At 46.4% G+C, this 18,240-nt stretch overlaps 1 protein-coding gene across 2 annotated transcripts in view; it reads right to left on the bottom strand.

Moving 5' to 3' along the window:
• ME3 (malic enzyme 3) overlaps positions 1–18,240 on the bottom strand; it is a 185,032-nt gene that overhangs the window by 81,098 nt on the left and 85,694 nt on the right. For both annotated transcript variants that reach the window (XM_058687542.1, XM_058687541.1), the window contains one exon: positions 15,367–15,516. In XM_058687542.1, coding sequence (XP_058543525.1) covers positions 15,367–15,516 — 150 coding nt within the window. The remainder of the gene's footprint in view (positions 1–15,366; positions 15,517–18,240) is intronic.

The following is an 18,240-nucleotide window of genomic DNA, read 5'->3' as shown; positions in this document are numbered from 1 at the left end:
GACAAGAACGCATTTCTCTGAAATGCCTAGGGAAAGCTGTGTGCTTCTCTGGTCAGAAATAAGTCCCAGTTGGACCCACTCAATTCAAAACCCCAGTGTTATTGTCAAGCTTAGGAGCAGAGGCTCAGACAGACACACACTCCACTCTCAAGTCTTCTGGTTAGTAGTTGAGTGACCTTGACAAATGACTACGCTGGAGCCTCAGTTTCCTCATCTGTAAAATAGGGATAACATGACGTTTCTAATAAAGTTGTATGTGACACTTAGAAGAGATAATATACGGAGAACAGTATACTGTGTGGCACATTTGGCAAGGGCTCAATACACGGAAGCTATTTTTCCTATTATTCCGTGTAAACTATCCTAAAAAACCCTTCGCATCCTGAGCTTACTATTAGTAGAAGAAGCATAATGAGTAAAGCTAAAAAAAGCTGACTTGATCTGATTTATGTATGAACTATATGTTTGCAACATTATTGCTTTTTTCTCTATTAGAATACCTTGGGTCTATATAGCTAACACCCCAACTATTAGATGACAGCAATATCAAAAGAGGATCTTAATCCATTCAGGAGACTGTGATAGTATTGGTGCCACTATGAGTAATTTTTACTGTTACACTGAGAAACACAGCATGTCCAGTCCTTCTTTTCTACTGGCTTATACAAGGTGAAAGCAGTCATTCATGAACTATTCCAACAATTACTTATTAAACCCCTCCATGCAGCAGGCACTGTTCTAGGCACTCGGCATATTTATTTCAGTTAATAAAACAGACGAAACCTACTGCTTTCTGGAGCTTATATTCATTCATCCATTCTTGTATACGGGACCTGCCATGCCAGGAGTTACAGAAAGGATGAAGATAACAAAGATGAATAAGACACACTGTCTGACACACTCTCCAGCTTAGCTTTACATTCTATTAAATTCCAGAAACACTGATCCAGGCACTTATTGAGTGCCACTCTGTCCTAGGTCCTGTGAAGGTCTACCCGCTGCAGATTCTTTTCTTTTTTTAATTATTATTTTATTTTTATTAAAAATTTTTTAAATGTTCATTTTTGAGAGGAAGAGAGACACAGCGCCAGTGGGAGAGGGGCACAGAGAGAGGGAGACACAGAATCCAAAGCAGGCTCCAGGCTCTGAGCTGTCAGCACAGAATCCAAGGCGGGGCTTGAACTCACAAACCGTGAGATCGTGACATGAGCCAAAGTTGGACGCCTAACTGGCTGAGCCACCCAGGCGCCCCTACCTGCTGAAGATTCTTAAAGGAATCAAATCACCTTTTACATTAATGTTAAAAAGAAAATTTTAAGACACACTGCATTTTAAACAAAGTTAATAGAGTTAAAGCTCTTTGTCTTTAAGGAATCATTAGTAAAAGAATCTCACTCATCTAGGATTCTATTAACAGTCATCAGGAAAATGAGATTCCAATTTTCTTCTATCCTTGCTCCTATTCTAACTATTGGTCCTTCCTTACACCTTCCTTCCATCCAACAAGGCTCTGTGCTGGGGGCTGGGTGTCCAATGGTAAGCTAAACAAATATGGCTCCTGCCCATAGCAAGCTTACAGGCCAGCAGTGTGGGAAGAGTCCTGCATGGCAAACAGAAATAGTTCAATTCTACCTCTCTCTCACTACCTATACAGCCTGGGGGAGTCAACCTCAGAATCCTCATTTGCTCAAGTCAAAGGGGCTGCACTATCTGTTTCAGACAGTGCCTGGCAGGACTGTATTTGAATTCATACTAAAACTTCAAGGTACTTTATAGATATAAGTAATAATTATGAGTTATGCTTGATCCCCCAAATGATGGGGGAACATCTATCTCTCTACACAGTAGAAAGGAATAAAGAGGCAGGAGACTTGAGTTCTAGTCCTACCATTTCCATTGACTTGCACCCCTGGTTGAGGAGGGTGTCATGTCCCCTCTTGGCCTCGGTTTGAGAAAGTTGATTTATAGAATCAGGATCGTGTCACTGTGTGCTGCAAAGGGAGGCGAACCTACAGAAATGCAGACAGAGCCCAGGGTGTCTTCAGAGCTAATCCCTTCTGCCCCCTCACAGACAGGGCTCCACCTGAGATATCCTGAGGAGATAGGACTCTTTTCAAAGTCCCCTTAGGAGGCCGATGCCTCAGCCTGTCTTGGAACCCACAGTGGGGGGATATCTGGGAGTTTTGGGGGACTGGGCTGCAGGTGGCACACAGGTAACATCTGTGTTGGTTGTGTAGGGTGCTTTTAAAATTGGAGGCCATTTAATATCCCGACACCAACTCAAGGGAGTATCATGGCAGCAGGAGCCATGAAGTGCTTGGTATGTCCTTGCCACATGCCTAAAAGGCTCTGTCGGTGCAGGTACGAAGGGCCCGCCAAGGTGCAAGCCCTGGCTCTCTTCCTGATGCTTTGTAACAGGGCAGCACAGTTCACGGCCCCGCTTTACCTCGTCTTCCCCCAGGGGACTCCAGCCGACACCTGCTGCTAACTCCATTCAGCCTAAGGAACGTGTTTGCTTTGCCACCGTTGTTTGTGGGGTAAGGGTGTGCACATGATTCAGAAATGCTGAGTTTCAGCAACACAGGACTAGAGAGGGCTCCAATGAGGAAAGCGAGGTAGTGGACAAGGACAGGTTTGGGTTTCAACACTGCCACTCACCAGCCAGATGGCTCTCGACAAGACCCGCATCACCTCTGAACCTCTCCTCTGTGACACGGGGACAATAATGCCTTCCGATTTCTCAGGGCTATTGTGAGAGTCAGAGATGGTAAAGGTACCGTGATCATCACCGTACTGGCCACACAGTGAAAGGCAGTGGTAGTCGTGGCCCTTGTAATCCAACGTGAGGTTCCATTTCCAGAGCCTCATCTCAACTTTTCCCTACTGTCATTATGCGGTGATGCAGTTCAGAGCCAACAAATCTCCCTTCACAGACACATCACACCGGTGTCCGTGTGCTGCAGTGTCCTGGGTTTTCACCTTCATCTCCACGTCTAGGACTCTCTCTGGCTCTTCTCTCCTGGTGCTTGAGGGAATACAGCACTTCTCTGTGGCCTTGCTCTTTAGTCTTCCTGAATTATCTTCCTCAAAAAATGCTTTTGTTACAATCTCCCTGCTCCAAAGTGTATCGCCATCTCTGACTGACGCAATCCAAACCCCTCACTCCGCCTCACATCAGCTCCATCTTCCCCACCCCGTCAATGGAGTGAATTCCTCACACACTCTGCACGTGCCGTGGGCCAGTGTGGTAGGGAGTCCTCCATCCCGGACATGCTCAGTACCAGAGAGAAGAGGCTCGTGAAGGCAGCAGTGAGGGTGTGTGGTCTGAAGCCTGGGTGGTGCTCCCATGTAGCGGATGTGTAACCTTTTTCAGTGACTTTAACTCACGGTGCCTCAGTTTCCTCTTCATTAAAATGGGCCCAATAGGATTAGTTACCACAAGGAGATGTCGTGGGGACTACGTGTGAAGCACCTATAAGAGTGTCTGGTGCATCGGAAGCTCTGAATAAACCAACATGAGCTACCACTTGGTGACAGACATGACTCAAGCATCCTCTCAGGAAGGGGCACTGCTTTCAGCTGTAGGCAAGACAAAACTGGCTGGGAAGAGGAAATTCACTGCATATAACAAGTCCAGGGGAAGGCAGCTCCAGGATTCGTTTGTTTAGTGGCTCAACCATGTCACCAAGGGTACAAGTTCCCCACATTAATTTTGGGCATTAACAGCCTGGACCCTGAGCTGTTTATCTCATGACCGTAGGATGATCATCACAGTTCCAGGCATCCTGGGCAAACATGGAAGTGTCATGGGAAGAAGGAGCCTTCTTGCAACAAGAAAAACCTTCCCAGAAGTCCTCGGGTGGACGACCCTCGTATGTCTTTGGCCAGAACAGGATTGGCTGGGATTAATTAGGACCCACTGCTTGGTGCTGGGAAAGGCCAAGACTTCCTCAAAGCACATGGCCATTTGGGGGGAAAAAGATAATGGAGAAAAAATAAATAAAGCAAACAACAACCAGGGTTTTGTTAAGGAGGCGGAAGGGGCCATCAGCAGTGTCTTTTGTATTCCCAGTGCTGAGAGTCTGTGATTCTTGGCTTGTTCCAGCCACATGTCTTACTTTATGCAGTTCTTCCTGCTTGGAACTCATCCACTAAAGCTTTGTATGCCTGGGCTATGTATGTGCTGGGCTATCTTCCCAACATGAATCAAAATCCTTTTTTCAAGGTTTAGATCAAGAACAACAATTCAGGGAAGAGATCTCTTACCACAATGAATTACTTCCATCCTTTCCAAGTGAGCTAGACAATCCACACCACAATTTACTAACTGGCTTATGTTGCTTTAGAGATGCTCTTCTCCTCAGGTGGCCTGTAAACATCTCAAGGTCACAGGCCCTGAATAAACTATCTTATTCCATTTGGATCTTCCATGTACTTAATGGTGTCCAACCACAAAGACAGTGCTTAATCAATGCTTGTTGAACCTAATCAGAAGACAGCCTTGAAGTGGTCCCTCTGGTAGGTGCCTGGAGATACTATGCTCAGCACTATGGGAGACACAGAGAAGAACAAAACACATAATTTCCCTCCTGGACCTTGTAGTTCAGGACAGGAGCTCATATGATGAATGATATGAAGTTGGAGAAGTCCATCTTCCTCTACCCATGTTACTTTTTGTTCTTTTGGGTTTTTTACTTGTTCCCCTCCAGTAACCTTTGGACAATGTTGAGGCCTCACTGGGGTATCCCGCTGGAGCCCTGTTTCCACCTGCAGTATCACAGACCTGAAATCTTCTTGATCTATTCTTTCCCATCCTTCTCCCTTTCACATAAAAACCTATCCTTCCTAAGTTTCAAGTGCTATGGTTTTAGGAGATTCTGGTTTAAGATTAGTCTCTAAGAAATCAGTTCATCAATAAAGTTTTCAATGTTACCCTTCCAGGGCACACAGAAAATTTGAGGGGACTCCTATAGGTGTAATGAGCCGACCCAAGGACATGACTATGATCACGGATTTTAGGGGTTTGCCTGCTGGTGGTGGAGTTCTTTCCTGGCAAGGCAGAAATCCCCTTTTCTTTGAGAAATTCTACAACAATGACCCTTTATTCTTTCTCTAGTCCAAAAGGTTTCAAAACATTTACACTGTTTGCAGCATCTCTTAAGAAGCCACTCCTTCTGGACTAAACTTAGTGTGAGCAAACACAAGCTTTAGTGCATTTTACAGGTTAATGAGAGATCAAGGTTATTTGAGGAAAGGTCTACTCAACTCCTGCCTGTATGTACGTATTTCCTTCTCAGTAAGGAAATTCTCCCGCCCCTATTCTTTTGATCACCATGGCTGGGATTGCCAGAGACAAAGGAGGAAAAGGACAGAGTCAGATAAAAAAGAAACAAAAATCAGTTTGTTTAAATTGCCAGGGAAATCTGCCTTTGGCTAAAGGAAGTCAAACCCAGAACATCCTGTTCAAGTTACTAAGGCTCATTTACTTCCAGCTTGAGCAGAAAACTATAATCTTTGCATTTGTGTGGGGTGGCTCAATCTTTTCTACCTTCACTCTCAACCCCTACACCTAAACTTCTGGATGGCTGAGGTGTTCCTTTGTCCTCCCCAAACAGCAGTCTGCTCCTTCTGGATGCTAAAGTCCCAAGTAGGTCATGTGCAGTTAAATACAAACTCATTTTTTCTTTTTTGGTATGTAAATGTTCAAACTTCCTCTAAGAAAGAAAAAGCCAATTCCCTCAGGGACTGAAAGCAAAGTAGTTCAGAAAGGAGAATAAATGCTCCTTCTTCTCTCCTCTAGATCTCTCTGTTCCAGAACGTTTCAACGATGTGGGATCCAGACACAATTTAACTTGTTCCACATGACATTCATGTAAAATAATAACTGAACAACTATTAAAGTCCTTCATGCTTTGGAAGGACTCCTTGTGCCACCTTCCTTAGATCTATTCCAGCATCAATTCCCCAGCACGGAACAACCCATGAAAAACCCTGGACTGCCCGGCTGGTCTGCCTGGGAAGGTGCCCATGCGTGAGTCAGAGCTCTCAGCAAAATGACACTTTTGCAGATAAGCCTGCAAGCTTTTTCTTGTCAGAAAATGAAAAGTATGTGTTTTCGTCGACTTTTAAATTTTCCTCCCTTGAATGCCAGAAACTTCAGAGGCAAATTTATAGCCACGGTGCTCTAATCGGCTCAAAAATTATAGACTATAAGGGTTGGATTTAGAAGGAGCCCTTGAGATCACCTAATAAAATTCTCTTGTTTTATAGATGAGCACAGTGAGGCCCAGGAAGGAGGAGACTTGGTGACAGTCACACTGCTCAAACTGGGACCAGAGCCTAGGTCTCATGACTCCCAGGTTTTGCTACTAACGCACACTGGGGCCTGGCAGTATCCATTCCTTCTGCTTCCTTCAGATGGCCTCCACTTAGTTTTCAGTGAGCAACTTTTTACCAGCTCCTAATCCAGTGGTTTTCAAAGCGTGGTTCCTGCCCCAGCAGCATCAGGGTACCTGAATGTGTGTTTTGCCAAGCCTCCGGGTGATCCCAATGCACGCTAAGTCTGAGATGCCCTACCTTAACCTGTTTGCCCCACCCACCTGATTAAGAAGGAGATCAGGGCACTAATCGGATCCATCTAATTTCACAGCCCTTTTTCAGCTTGGCTCTTCCTGTTACCTAAGGCAGAGGTCCACTTAATTTACCTCTGGGGAAAGAGTTTATTGGAAATTTGGAACTGGGGTGGAAAGCCAAGGACTGGCACTTGCTCTGCCTGCTTCTTCCTGTTGCTGCCACCTGTCCAGTTCTCCTCTTTCCACAGATCTGTTTGTTAACTTTCCTCTCTTCCTTCTGTTCGTTCATAGCTGCCATCTGCTTTTGTTGTACCACGACCCGACTCTGAACTCTCAACTATAGCATCCCTTCTGCCTTAATTTCTCTTCCTAACTGCAAAATTCTTCCTATGTAGCTTTTCCCATTTTTCGGTTTACACTCCTGAAAAGGACTCCAACTGACCCAGCACATCTTTTGAGTCAGTTCACACTGGTTCCATGCTTACCCCAAAATGCTTGGTCACCTTTGGTCTGATGCTTTGAGTCAGTTCACACTGGTCCCATGCTCACCCCAAAATGCTTCGTCACCTTTGGTCTGATGCTTTTTCCTGTCTAATCAACTATTGACATAAGATAAGTGTACAGTTTGGATGGGGTTTTGGGGGGACGACTTCCGTGCAGTGCTAAAAGCTTCAGGAGGAAATTGGGGGAGGGGGAGAGAAGCATACATGGGTGACTCTTTCTGACCTCCCCCTCCACTAATCCTGGGAATGAGACATGAGGGAACTTGGCAATGGGTTTAATAGTTAGGCTTACCGAGGGTTGGATGGGAGATGGAAGTTCTGTTATATTATCATGATCCTAATCTTCAGTATACTGCCAGGCCAGGGTGGCCTGGAAAATATGGACTGCTGGTTATCAACTCCCCAGAAGTCACAGAAGATCCAAGCTGGAGGAACTGTAGAGATCACCCAGCTCAGTGATTTGTGGCCCTGGCTGCCATGAGAATCCCTGGGAGCTTTTGAGAAATGAAAGCTGCATGGGCTCCACCTTGGGCATTCTGACTTAAAGCTCCCAGATGCTTCTAATGCACAGCTGTCACTGAGAACTACGGGTCTAACTTGACCCTCATAATTTTACAGCTGGGGAAATAGGCTCGGCTATATAATGTGACTGTGGCTCACTTAAAGATCTCATTCCTACCTTGGTTATAGAGTTTGGGTTATTAGATCCTAAGTGGTTAGAGCTGGAAGAGATCACAGAAGCCACACAGTTCAACCCTACACCTCCACGTGAGACTAAGGAGCTTAGTGACTTGCCCACAGAGTCAGCCAGGAAGGAGGTGGCCAAAGCTACAAACCATGTCTTATGACCCCTCACTCTTCTGTGCATAATACCAAGGCAGAGGAGCAAGGATGCCAGATGAGAAGCTAAGCAGGCCCAGCCGCAGACTTCACTCTTGCTCTGCTCCAGGGAACCTTTGCACAGCACAGCTGGAACAGCTTGGCAGAGAAACCCGATGTAACTGGGTGTGGAATGGGCTCGACCAAAGGAATTGGTACCTTGGGGCCTTGAGGATGGGGAAGAGGCAGCCAGTTTGATGATGCTAATCTTCACTTTCTGCCCGCCTTCCAATCATGCTGGGAGTACGGGTGCCTGTTCCTGATCAACTGACAGCTGGGCTAGAGTCCAGACTGTGATGTGCTCAAATGCTGTGCCCTGGGTGTCAGCGGGCTTCTGACACTTGCTGAGATAGGGTTGTCTTTGTTTTCCAGAGTGGCTTTAAGTCAAGATGTTGGCGTCCATTGGTCCTGTGTATGGCTAGAAATGGCTTCGGTTGTCATTTGGGAAGCAGAGGCATGAACCCTGGGGGCCCTTGTGTACGTGGGTAGAGGCGATGGAAGTGGTGGTGACGGCTGAAGATAAAAAGGTTCCAATGTAAAAATAGAAACAAATAAAAGAGAAAATAAAAAGCATTTAGGGCTTCAACAGCAAAGACAAAAACCAAATGAGGCAACGGCTTAACAGACATAATGAGTGACAATCAGGAAAGCCCAAAGAGGTGAGTATGAGCCTCAACCACACCTTTCTGGGGGGCTGGGGTGAGGGAGAAGAAGCGATGAAAAAGCAATGTCCCTTTACGCTTGTGAGGAACCTTACAGTGGATAAAGTACTTTCACACACACGTAGCTCATCTGATCTTTACAACAACCCTAAGAGGCGGACAGTTCCTGTGGTTCAGACTTGGGGACAGGAGCAGCCGGGCTCCAAGGCCACACGGTTCACAGGGGAGCTGACCCATTCTCTCTGGACTCCAGCCCCAGTACTCTGTCTGCCATGGTACAGTGTGTGTGTGTGTGTGTGTGTGTGTGTGTGTGTGTGTCCCTCATGTGTGCAGGCCATTCATGCAAGGGAGCTTCCATGAAGACATGCATGCAAATGCTTATCTCTGAGGTGTCATGTTCACAGGGCCACAAGAAGCTCACCTGCGAGCTCAGGAGAAACACAGGCATCTTAGACAAGGTAGCCTTAGTTTTCCTCTGGTAAAGTAACAAGCCCCTTTTGGGGTTGTGTAGGGATAAAGTACCCGAAGTGTCTAGCCTAGGGCCCACCATGAGCAGCGTAAGCATTCAATAAATGGTAGCAGTTACTGTCCTGCATACATGTTACTGGCCTGTGTGCAGGACCCCACCTGCCTGCAGATAAGAAAGACAACAGCCTGGCTCAGGGCCAAGGGCTGCTGGCTTTGTCCAAATCCAAACCTGACTTCAGGTATCTTCTACCGGATCTCGACCACCAGTGAAGCCAAGGCCCACTTCCTACCCTCACCTCTCCCTCCACATCTTCCCCTTACCTGCTAACAGGTTTGCTAGTTAGGCACAAGTATGGATCTTTTCAGGTCTGTATCACACAACAGAGGAATGGGGGCACTTCAGAGGGCCAAGATGCCCTCAGCTGGTTTACCCTTCAGACTCTTGGGTAGGGTGATTCAGAGTCAGATGACAGACCCTGAGGGTGGTGTCTTGAGCAGGTTACAGCTGCTGAGCACCTGTTAGGGCTGGGCCTTTTACACGTGGAATCTCACTGAATCCTCGTAAGCAGCCACATGAACAAGCATCATTCCCATTTTACACAGGAGGAGACTGTGTGTGTGTGTGTGGGGGGGGGGTCGCTAAATGGTCATAAGTCATCAAAAACTGGGATTCAAGTCCAAGTCTTCCTGCTTCAAAGTCTATGCTCCTTCTACTACCCATAACCCAGCCCTCACCGCCCATGTGGATGGGATCCCACACAGAGGCTGGGAAATGTCAGGGTTACAGGCATGTGCATATCTGTTAGATCCCAAGACGATGAAGGTGAAGACAAGGTTGGTCAAGATGGAGGTGCCTGGGGAAGGGAGGGTATTCTCCCACACTGGACAGCAGCCTACACCATACTGGCTTTCCCATCATAGCCCCTCCTTAGCTGAGTTGCATCTTGGACTCCTGCCTGGCCTCACCCTGGGCTTGCACATGTTAATGACATTCAAGGCCATTCCTTCAAGCCAGGCTATCCAGTATCTATGGCCCATGGAGAAGCACTCACGGGAGGTACAAAGGGTGAGGCAGGAAGGGGCAGAGGAGGCTCCACAGAATCCAGAACCTGCAGCTGTGTTTATCCACCCAGGGATACTCAGGTGCCCCAGAGATAGTCTAGTATCTCCCTCAAGGCTGTGAGGCGATGCAGAGCCCGAGGCACTTTGGAAGTTCCATTTTAGCATCAGCTGGACCTAATTAGCTTTGGAGGGGGACAGGCCCTTTCACAGAGGACTCCATTGTTCCTGGGAACCTGGCAGGAATGTTTATCAGTTTAGAAACTGAGAAGGAGCTGGCTCTCTCCCTCCTGGCCTTGGGGCTGTCCTCCCTTCAGATGCTAATCCATAAAGCCATCCCAAGCCAGGCCTCAGATGAAGCTCAGGGCTGGGGTGGAGCCCAAAGTCCCATTTCCTTCAGGAGCAAGGCAGGTGTGGAATCAACACCTGGAAAGCAGCCAAATGGAAACATGGTGCAACAGCTCAGACTGTCACATGTCAAGTAGCTTAATTGGGTAATCATCTGAAGAAGGGTTTGTGCAAAACATATGCGGGAAGTCTGTACCAAGAGTGTGAGGGAAGAATCCAAGAACACAGTTCAGTCTGCCCACACCTGCCTCAGCCCCACAGAGCCTCAGGCTCAGGACCTAGCTGGATCATTCTCTCCCAGGAGAGGCTCAGGAAAAGGTTATGTAGCAATCCCCACCAAAGAGTCCTGAGCAATCAAGCATTCCTGCAGCTGCAAGGGCACCCATCCCTAAATGCCCACCAAATAAATGTGCACAGTCCCAAACCACAGCAGGCAGTGTAGTGCGGTGGTTACCTGTCCACGTTCTAGTTCAGACTGCGTGGGTCTGAGTTCTGGCTTTGCTGGTTATGAGCTGTGTGATTTGGGACAAGTTATTTCTCTGTGTCTCAGTGTTCCCATCTACAAATGGGATGGCAGTAGTAACTACCTCTTAGGGGATTGTGAGAATTAAATAAGTTAATATGCAAAGACTTTAGGATGTGCCTGACCTTCAGCAAACAGTTATGCATTACTATGATGCTTTTTTCCTGCTCCAGTTCAACTGCACACCTTGGGCTGGGACCATGGCACTCTTGTTTTCCCCACTGTGTGTCCAGCTTCTGTAGTACCCTGACGGCCCTCACTCAGGGCTGGCCTGGTTCTCTGGGCTCAAGTGGTTGGCAGGGCCTTGTTTCCACCCATATGAACCCCCACTCTGCCACCATGCCCCTCTCCATTGCTGAGCCATTGGAGAACTGCCAATGGGTCCTGAATCCAGGTGGACACAGCTCTCCCTGTGACTCCAAACACCTTGTGTCGTGGGAAGGAGACCAAGCTCGTTCCTCTTTTTGGGCAGAGCCACTGGCCAATTCTCCTACCCCTCTATTCTCCTGTTTCACCCACCGTGGGGTCCTAGAGGACTTGCATTCTAGCAAGGGAGAGAAGGGTGTGCCTGGATCACTGTAAACAAATGCTTTTTGTCTCAATTCTTTGCTTTCATCTTTTACAGCCCAGCTCAAATGTCATCTCTTTGGTGTGGCTTTCCCTGACTCTGGTAGCCAGAATTCTAACTACCAGTTAGATCTTAAACAAGTTCCTTTCCTCTGGCCACCTCAGTTTCCTCATCTGTGAAATGGAGGTACTGTTCCCAGACTAACCTGACAGGACATTGGGAGGATCCACTATGAGCCAATGGATGTAAAAGCTTATCTCCCCTCCCCTGACCCTCCTTGCCAGGCACAGGAGGTGAGGAGATACCCAAGTGAGCTGACCACCCAGGTGTCTATAAAACCTATAATACCAAGCCCTTTCCTGGAATGGCCATTCCCTTCTTCTTTACCCACAGAATTCCTATCCAACCTTCAGGGACCAGCTCAAATATCATCTCTTCTGTGAAGCATTCCTACCACCTCCAGGGAAAAGAAATTTCTCTCTCCCATGGACTCCTGTAATTCTTTGTCTCTATTAAATCTCTTATTTTTTAAACTTTTATTATATTTAACTTATATCATTATTGCCTGGCCCTTCACTGTGCTTGAGGTCAAGAACCATATTTTGTTCTTTGGGGGGTAATTTCACAGCATGTAACATGATGCCCAGCACCTAGTAGTTGCTCCATCAGTGATGAGGGAAACAAAGGGAAGAGAAATGCAGTTCAAATTAAATTCCCTCATCATAGCTTGCAGACCACTGATAGATGTCAGAGACATGCAGCGTGTAACGCTCCCCAAGAAGCTTATGGCTGCCTTAATGCCTTAATGTTTACACTTCCTTAAAAACTAAAAGCAACCTTAACTTGACAATAGCTAAATCTTTAGGGTCCTATGAGACCTTGCTTCCAGCATCCAGAAATTCCTTGGAGACTTATGTTACTCTACCTCCCCTCCCTGCACAAACTTGAGAGTATATAATCAGTTGTTCCTCACAACCCTAGGGCAGCTCTTTCTGCCCACAGGTCCTGTCCCCGTGCTTCAGTAAAATCACCTTTTTGCACCAAAGACATCTCAAGAATTTTCTTGGCCATTTGCCCACGAACCCTACTTCAAATTCCATCAATAAGTGTTCATTAACTCAAGTTCAGTTTTGTGTGTTCCCTGGATTCTAGAGTGGGTTCTGGAGGCAAAGTCTACCTTAAGAACCTGTTGTATGTGCAGGATCCTGATCCTAGTAACTGGTTCATCCGGAACCAACAACCAAATCTACAATCTAGATTGTAGCCTGGGAGTGGGATAGCCTTGCATTTCCACAGGACCTCAGTGGCCAGCCAGTACAGGCAGTGAGCCATGTCATAAGGGCTGAAGGACTTCAGGAAACAGTAGGTTCTGGAAGAGTCCAATTGTGTCTGTAGTTAAACGTATGAGTTCATTAAATGTTCAATGACTCAATTTTCTTTTTAAAAATGTAAAAGTGTGTATGTATGACTCTACATGTAGCAATTTTTCCTTCCTCCTACAACAGTCACTGAAGACAAATAAACACTCACATGTATGACAGATACCTAATCCACACATCACATTTTACTCTCACAATGACTAGTTGATATAGGTAGTATTATTACCTTCATTTTACAAATGTTGAAATTAAGGCTGAGAGAGGATAAGGAAATTGCCCAAGGTCAAGGAGACTAAAAGTCAGGGCTGACAGCAAAGACGTAGCTCTTTCTAGTCAGTACACAATGCTACTTTCCCATCAGTGTCAAGTGCTTGCCAAGTACCGGTCTAGTATATGCAAATGGATCTGACATAGTGACTAACACCTCAAGAAATCTGTGTTCTGGTAGAGGGGGCTGATATACAAATAATTAAAAACATGAAGCACAAAAAATGTAACTATGGAATGGAACTACATGTAATGAATTGAGGGGGAGGCAAAGGAAGGAGTGAGCAGTTCAGCCCTGGTGGATCAGGGAGGGCAGAGAAGCTGACTCTTGGGTGACCTTGAAGGCTAGCAACAATTCTGATGGACAGAGAACAAGGAAAGAAGAGAATGCAGATGTCTGAGGCAGAGAGGAACACATGTGCAAAGGCACAGAGGATTAGAGCACCAGACGTACTTGGACATGAGGAACACATCAGTGTAGCCAGAGCATGGGATTTCTGGGCCGGAGCTGGGCTGTGACAGGCTTACTTTCATCAAAGTGCTGGACTTGTTTCTTTAAGACTTGGAGGCTGCTGATGGCCTTGGAGGAGGGAAATGAGCTGACCTGCACTCTGCAGGAGGGAGGACCTGGGAGGATCATTTCTGAGTAAGAACTGGCAGGTAAACAGGGTCCTACATCCTTTAGAAATGTTCTAGCAGCTCCCAAGGTCTCTGCCACTACTGGTTTCAGATGAGAGTAAGAGAAAAGGAGTCTCTTTCCTCTTGAAAAAGGCAGGTTGAAGACCACTGCTACAGGGTCTGGGTGCAGTCCCCCCATAGGACTACAGAAGAATGGCTCCTTTTTTTTTTTTTTTTAAGTTTATTTACTTTGTTTTTAGAGAGACAGAGACAGTGAGTGAGTGGGGAGGGGGAAGAGAGAGAGAGAAAATCCTGAGCACGCTCCATGCTCAGCACAGAGCCTGAGGCAGGGCTCAATCCCACAAACCATGAGATCATGACCCGAGCCCAAAATCAGGAGTCAGACGTTTAACTGACTGAGCCATTCAGACACTCCATGGCTGCTCTGAGTGATGAGGTCAGGTCTGCTTCAACAGCTGGACCCCACCCCCACCCCCACCCCAAGAAGATGAGATGTGACACACTGCCCTTGGCCAAAGGTGACAGTGGGGCCAGAAGAGGAAAAGAACCGGCATCAGGGCCTCCACGTGCTCAGGTGGCAGGCTCATCCCAGATGCTGGCTTCACAACTGGAACAATGTTTTTCCAAATCAACAAAAGATGTTCTAGATCCATGATTACATGCTCCTCATATACCAAAGGATTTATAAACACAGATTTATAAAGTCTATGCAAACATAAATTACACATCAGTGCACAGCACACTGTATCTTAACATATTCTAACACAGACTAAAACAGTGGTCCATTACATATAATAAACCCAGGCCAGTCTTTTATCAGCAGTGCTAGAAATATGTATTGATAATAACCAGGCACCTTGCACTGAGGATCTTTGGAAAACACTCTCATTTTTCCTTTTTTATACCTTTTTAAAAATATATATTCTGAACTCATCATGAAAAAAAAAAAACACAAGCAATCTTTTTAGAAAGACTGCCCTCTAAATTCTTTGGCTCTGAAAGAAACTGTAGTGCCAAATTTTTGTCTAATAAAATGACATTTTAAGTGGAATCTGAGTCAAGCCCAAATGAAGGAATACTGCTTCTTTGAGTCAGCAAAAGAATTCAGTCTTTGGTATCCAACACTCCATTATTCATTGGCCCGAACGGGCAAGAGAGCCGTCGGCACTGTGGAGATGACAAGAGACGGGGTAGGTGGTAGGTAGATAATGAGAGAAAAACAATCTGAAATACCTTTCAGGCCAACTTTGAACAACATGTTGAGCATTTATCATTGGGAGGTGGAAGGGCTCTGTTATTCCCTTGCTAGACCCTCTCTCAGCTCATTTCTCTGGGCGTGGAGTAATTTCCTGAGCAAGAGCTTAAGATCAAATGTCTTGTCGAGCCTTTGGCGCAACCAGGAATAGCCTCCAGAGTCCCATTAAGCAAGGCCAGAGGGAAGAATAGATTCCCCAACATGAGACGGCCCCTCCCTGAGCCCACGCCCCAGGATGGCTCACCGGGGCCTGCGGAAGGTCAGGCCATAGTGCTGACAGGCCAGCCCCACGGTGGGGGTGTACACGATGGGCATGAATTTCTCCACGTCTGATGTCAGCACTCGGTAGAAGAGCTTCTCGTTCCGGTCCTGGAGTGTCATGAGAATGATGTACCTTGGAAAGGGAGACGAGAATCACACTGGTCACATGAGCACCATAGTGGCAGAGCAGAGGTCCCTTGATGCAAAGACCCAGGGCTCCCGTTCAGCTACTTACAATGGCACGTTCATGGGCAAATCACTATCTCCCCTAAGCATGGGTCTCATTTCTTGTAAAATGTGGAGGATATTGTCTGCCTTATAGTACTTATCATTATTCATGGCATAGACACTATTCTAAACATTTTACATTAACTCATTTAAAACCCCCAAAGACTTGTGAGGTAGGTCCTATAATTCTGGCTGTTTTATAGATAAGGAGGGTAAGGCACAGAGAAATGAAATGGATTTGAACTTAAGCAATCTGACTCCAGAATCACAACCATGATGCAAGATGGTTAGTTATGTTATTACTGTGTGGACATTACTGAATGAAAACATAATAGGGGCGCTTAGGTGGCTCAGTCAGTTAAGCTTCTTGACTTTCGCTCAGGTCATGATCTTGCCAGTCAGAGTTCGAGCCCCTCATCAGGCTCTGTGCTGACAGTTCAGAGCCTGGAGCCTGTTTCAGATTCTGTGTCTCCCTTTCGCTCTCTGCCCCTCCCCCATTCGTGCTGTCTCTATTTCTCTCTCTCTCTCAAAAATAAACATTAAAAAAAATTAAAAAAGAAAAAATAATAATATGCTGGAGGTGGCATAGAGTCGAGGAAAATACAGAACACACCAGAGCTGGACTTTCCCACTACAAAGGGCTGGTCCCTGTCACAAGCAGAGCTCCCCGAGTGGCTGAGTACCACTTGACCTCAGGAGGTGTGCTCCAAAAAAAATCTCTTTCTCACCTATTCCCTGAAGCCTGAAATCAGTAAGCCAGGAAAAAAGCCTTTCATTCAGAGTCCTGAAAATGCAAAAACCCTGGGGGGGAAAAAAACCCAAGGGCTGAAATTCAAGGTGAGGTGTTGGTGACTACTGATATCACACCCGTTCTGGACAACAGTGTAGGAGAGTATGGAGGCACTTGAGCCCTGGCATGGAATGGGGTGGGAGAGAGGTACCCAGAGGGGAATGATCCCTCGCATGGTATCAGGGTCCTGGGTTTGAACCCCAGTTCTGCTGTTAACTAGCATTGTGACTCTGGGGAAGTCATGTGACTTCCCGGGGCCTCAGCCTCTTCCCTACCAAAGGCCCTGGTCTAGAACTAAAAACAGTGTTTTAGAAGGAAGGGAGGATTTCTGCTTGCGTAGCCAGGATCTCAGCTCGTTACTAGTGTTCTGAGCTCATTCCCTTACTCAGTAGCCATCTGCACACATCTCTTCCCAGTTCTGCATCCAGTGATATCAAGTTGATAACTTGAAATCGGTCATGGTTGGGAGTATTTATATCATGGAAATTGGCCAATGCTATAAATCAGTGTTCTCCTCATGCCCCAGAACCAGTTACTATAAATTTACCAGCATACCATTACCCTTACTGGAAAGAAGCCAGGGAGCTTCCTTAGCATTTCCCTGAGCGCCTGCTGAAATAAGGGACTCTGGGAATGAGTGGGTCAGAGAAGTCAACAGACCATCAGGAGCAAGCCCTGTAGAGCAGCCAGTATCAGGCACGTCCCCTGCTCCCTGAGCCTGGCATGTCTTCCCAGGCATATGAGTAAAGTCTATCTAGCTGAAAAAAACTGGGGACAGGGAAGGGTTTAGGACTTTTAATTCTTAGGAAAAAGGATTTCACATTAGACTTTAATTCTTTGTAAATTTAACAAACAGGGGAAGTTCAGACTGTTCAAAGTTAGAACATGTGTAATGCTGTTGGTTGGATTAATCCTGTACTTTCTGGTTTGGTCTTCAGGGTGACATAGTTACCCTGAGAGGAATAAACAAGAAGGAAAGAATATTTGACCTGGGCTGCAGTATGGCCTTGGAGTTAATGGGAGTGATACCCATAGAGTTTACCTGTTCCAGAATAGAGGGAAGGGGGGAAGCAGAGCTTTCATTATTCACTACGATTTAGAAAAAATGGACTCTATGGGGGAAGCATGGGAAGACAGGTGCAGGATTTGACATCCTGCTGAGGGGGACACCCACACCATCAATGACCCAAAGTCTTGGCCATTAAGCTCTACAGATATATGGGGGGGTCTCTTATCTTCTCCCCAAATTTCTGCTGGAGCCCAGCAAGGCGCTGTATTTATTTTTGCACGCTTTTGCACAGTGCCTAGTGTTGTAAGTTACAGTTACTATGTAACTATTCTGAGCACATTACAAATACTAATGCATTTAAGGCCTTATCATAATCCTATGAGTTAGATACCACTGGTATGGTACAGATGAGCAATGAACCAGAGGGGCTGAGTAAGTTTTGCTGTTAAGTGATAGAATGAGGATTTGAACTCAGTCTAATACTAGAGTCTAGTCTTACAGCCACTGAGCTCTAATGCCTCTTAGCTATGGCACAGCAGAGCAATTAAAAGCAGACTCTGGAGCGAACTGTGTTCAAATCCTGGCTGTACCAATTCACAGCCATGTGACGTGGGAGGTCACCACCTTCTTTAGTAAAACTGACAAAGCTGACCCTATGATCCCTCATTTGGCTCTTCGTGTAGTACCCCCACTGGGAGAACCCAGAGGGGAGGCAGGGTTATTAACGGCTCCCATAAACCTCTAACATACGACATCTGAGGTCCCTTCGGAGGTGTCATTGTGCATTTCCCCTCTTCTCCCACACATTCCCCTTACTGTAGGAACCTGGG

This window comes from Neofelis nebulosa, chromosome 10 (genome assembly GCF_028018385.1).
Source record: "Neofelis nebulosa isolate mNeoNeb1 chromosome 10, mNeoNeb1.pri, whole genome shotgun sequence".
In the NCBI taxonomy this organism is placed as follows: Eukaryota; Metazoa; Chordata; class Mammalia; order Carnivora; family Felidae; genus Neofelis; species Neofelis nebulosa.
This window is presented reverse-complemented; position numbering and strand designations above follow the sequence as displayed.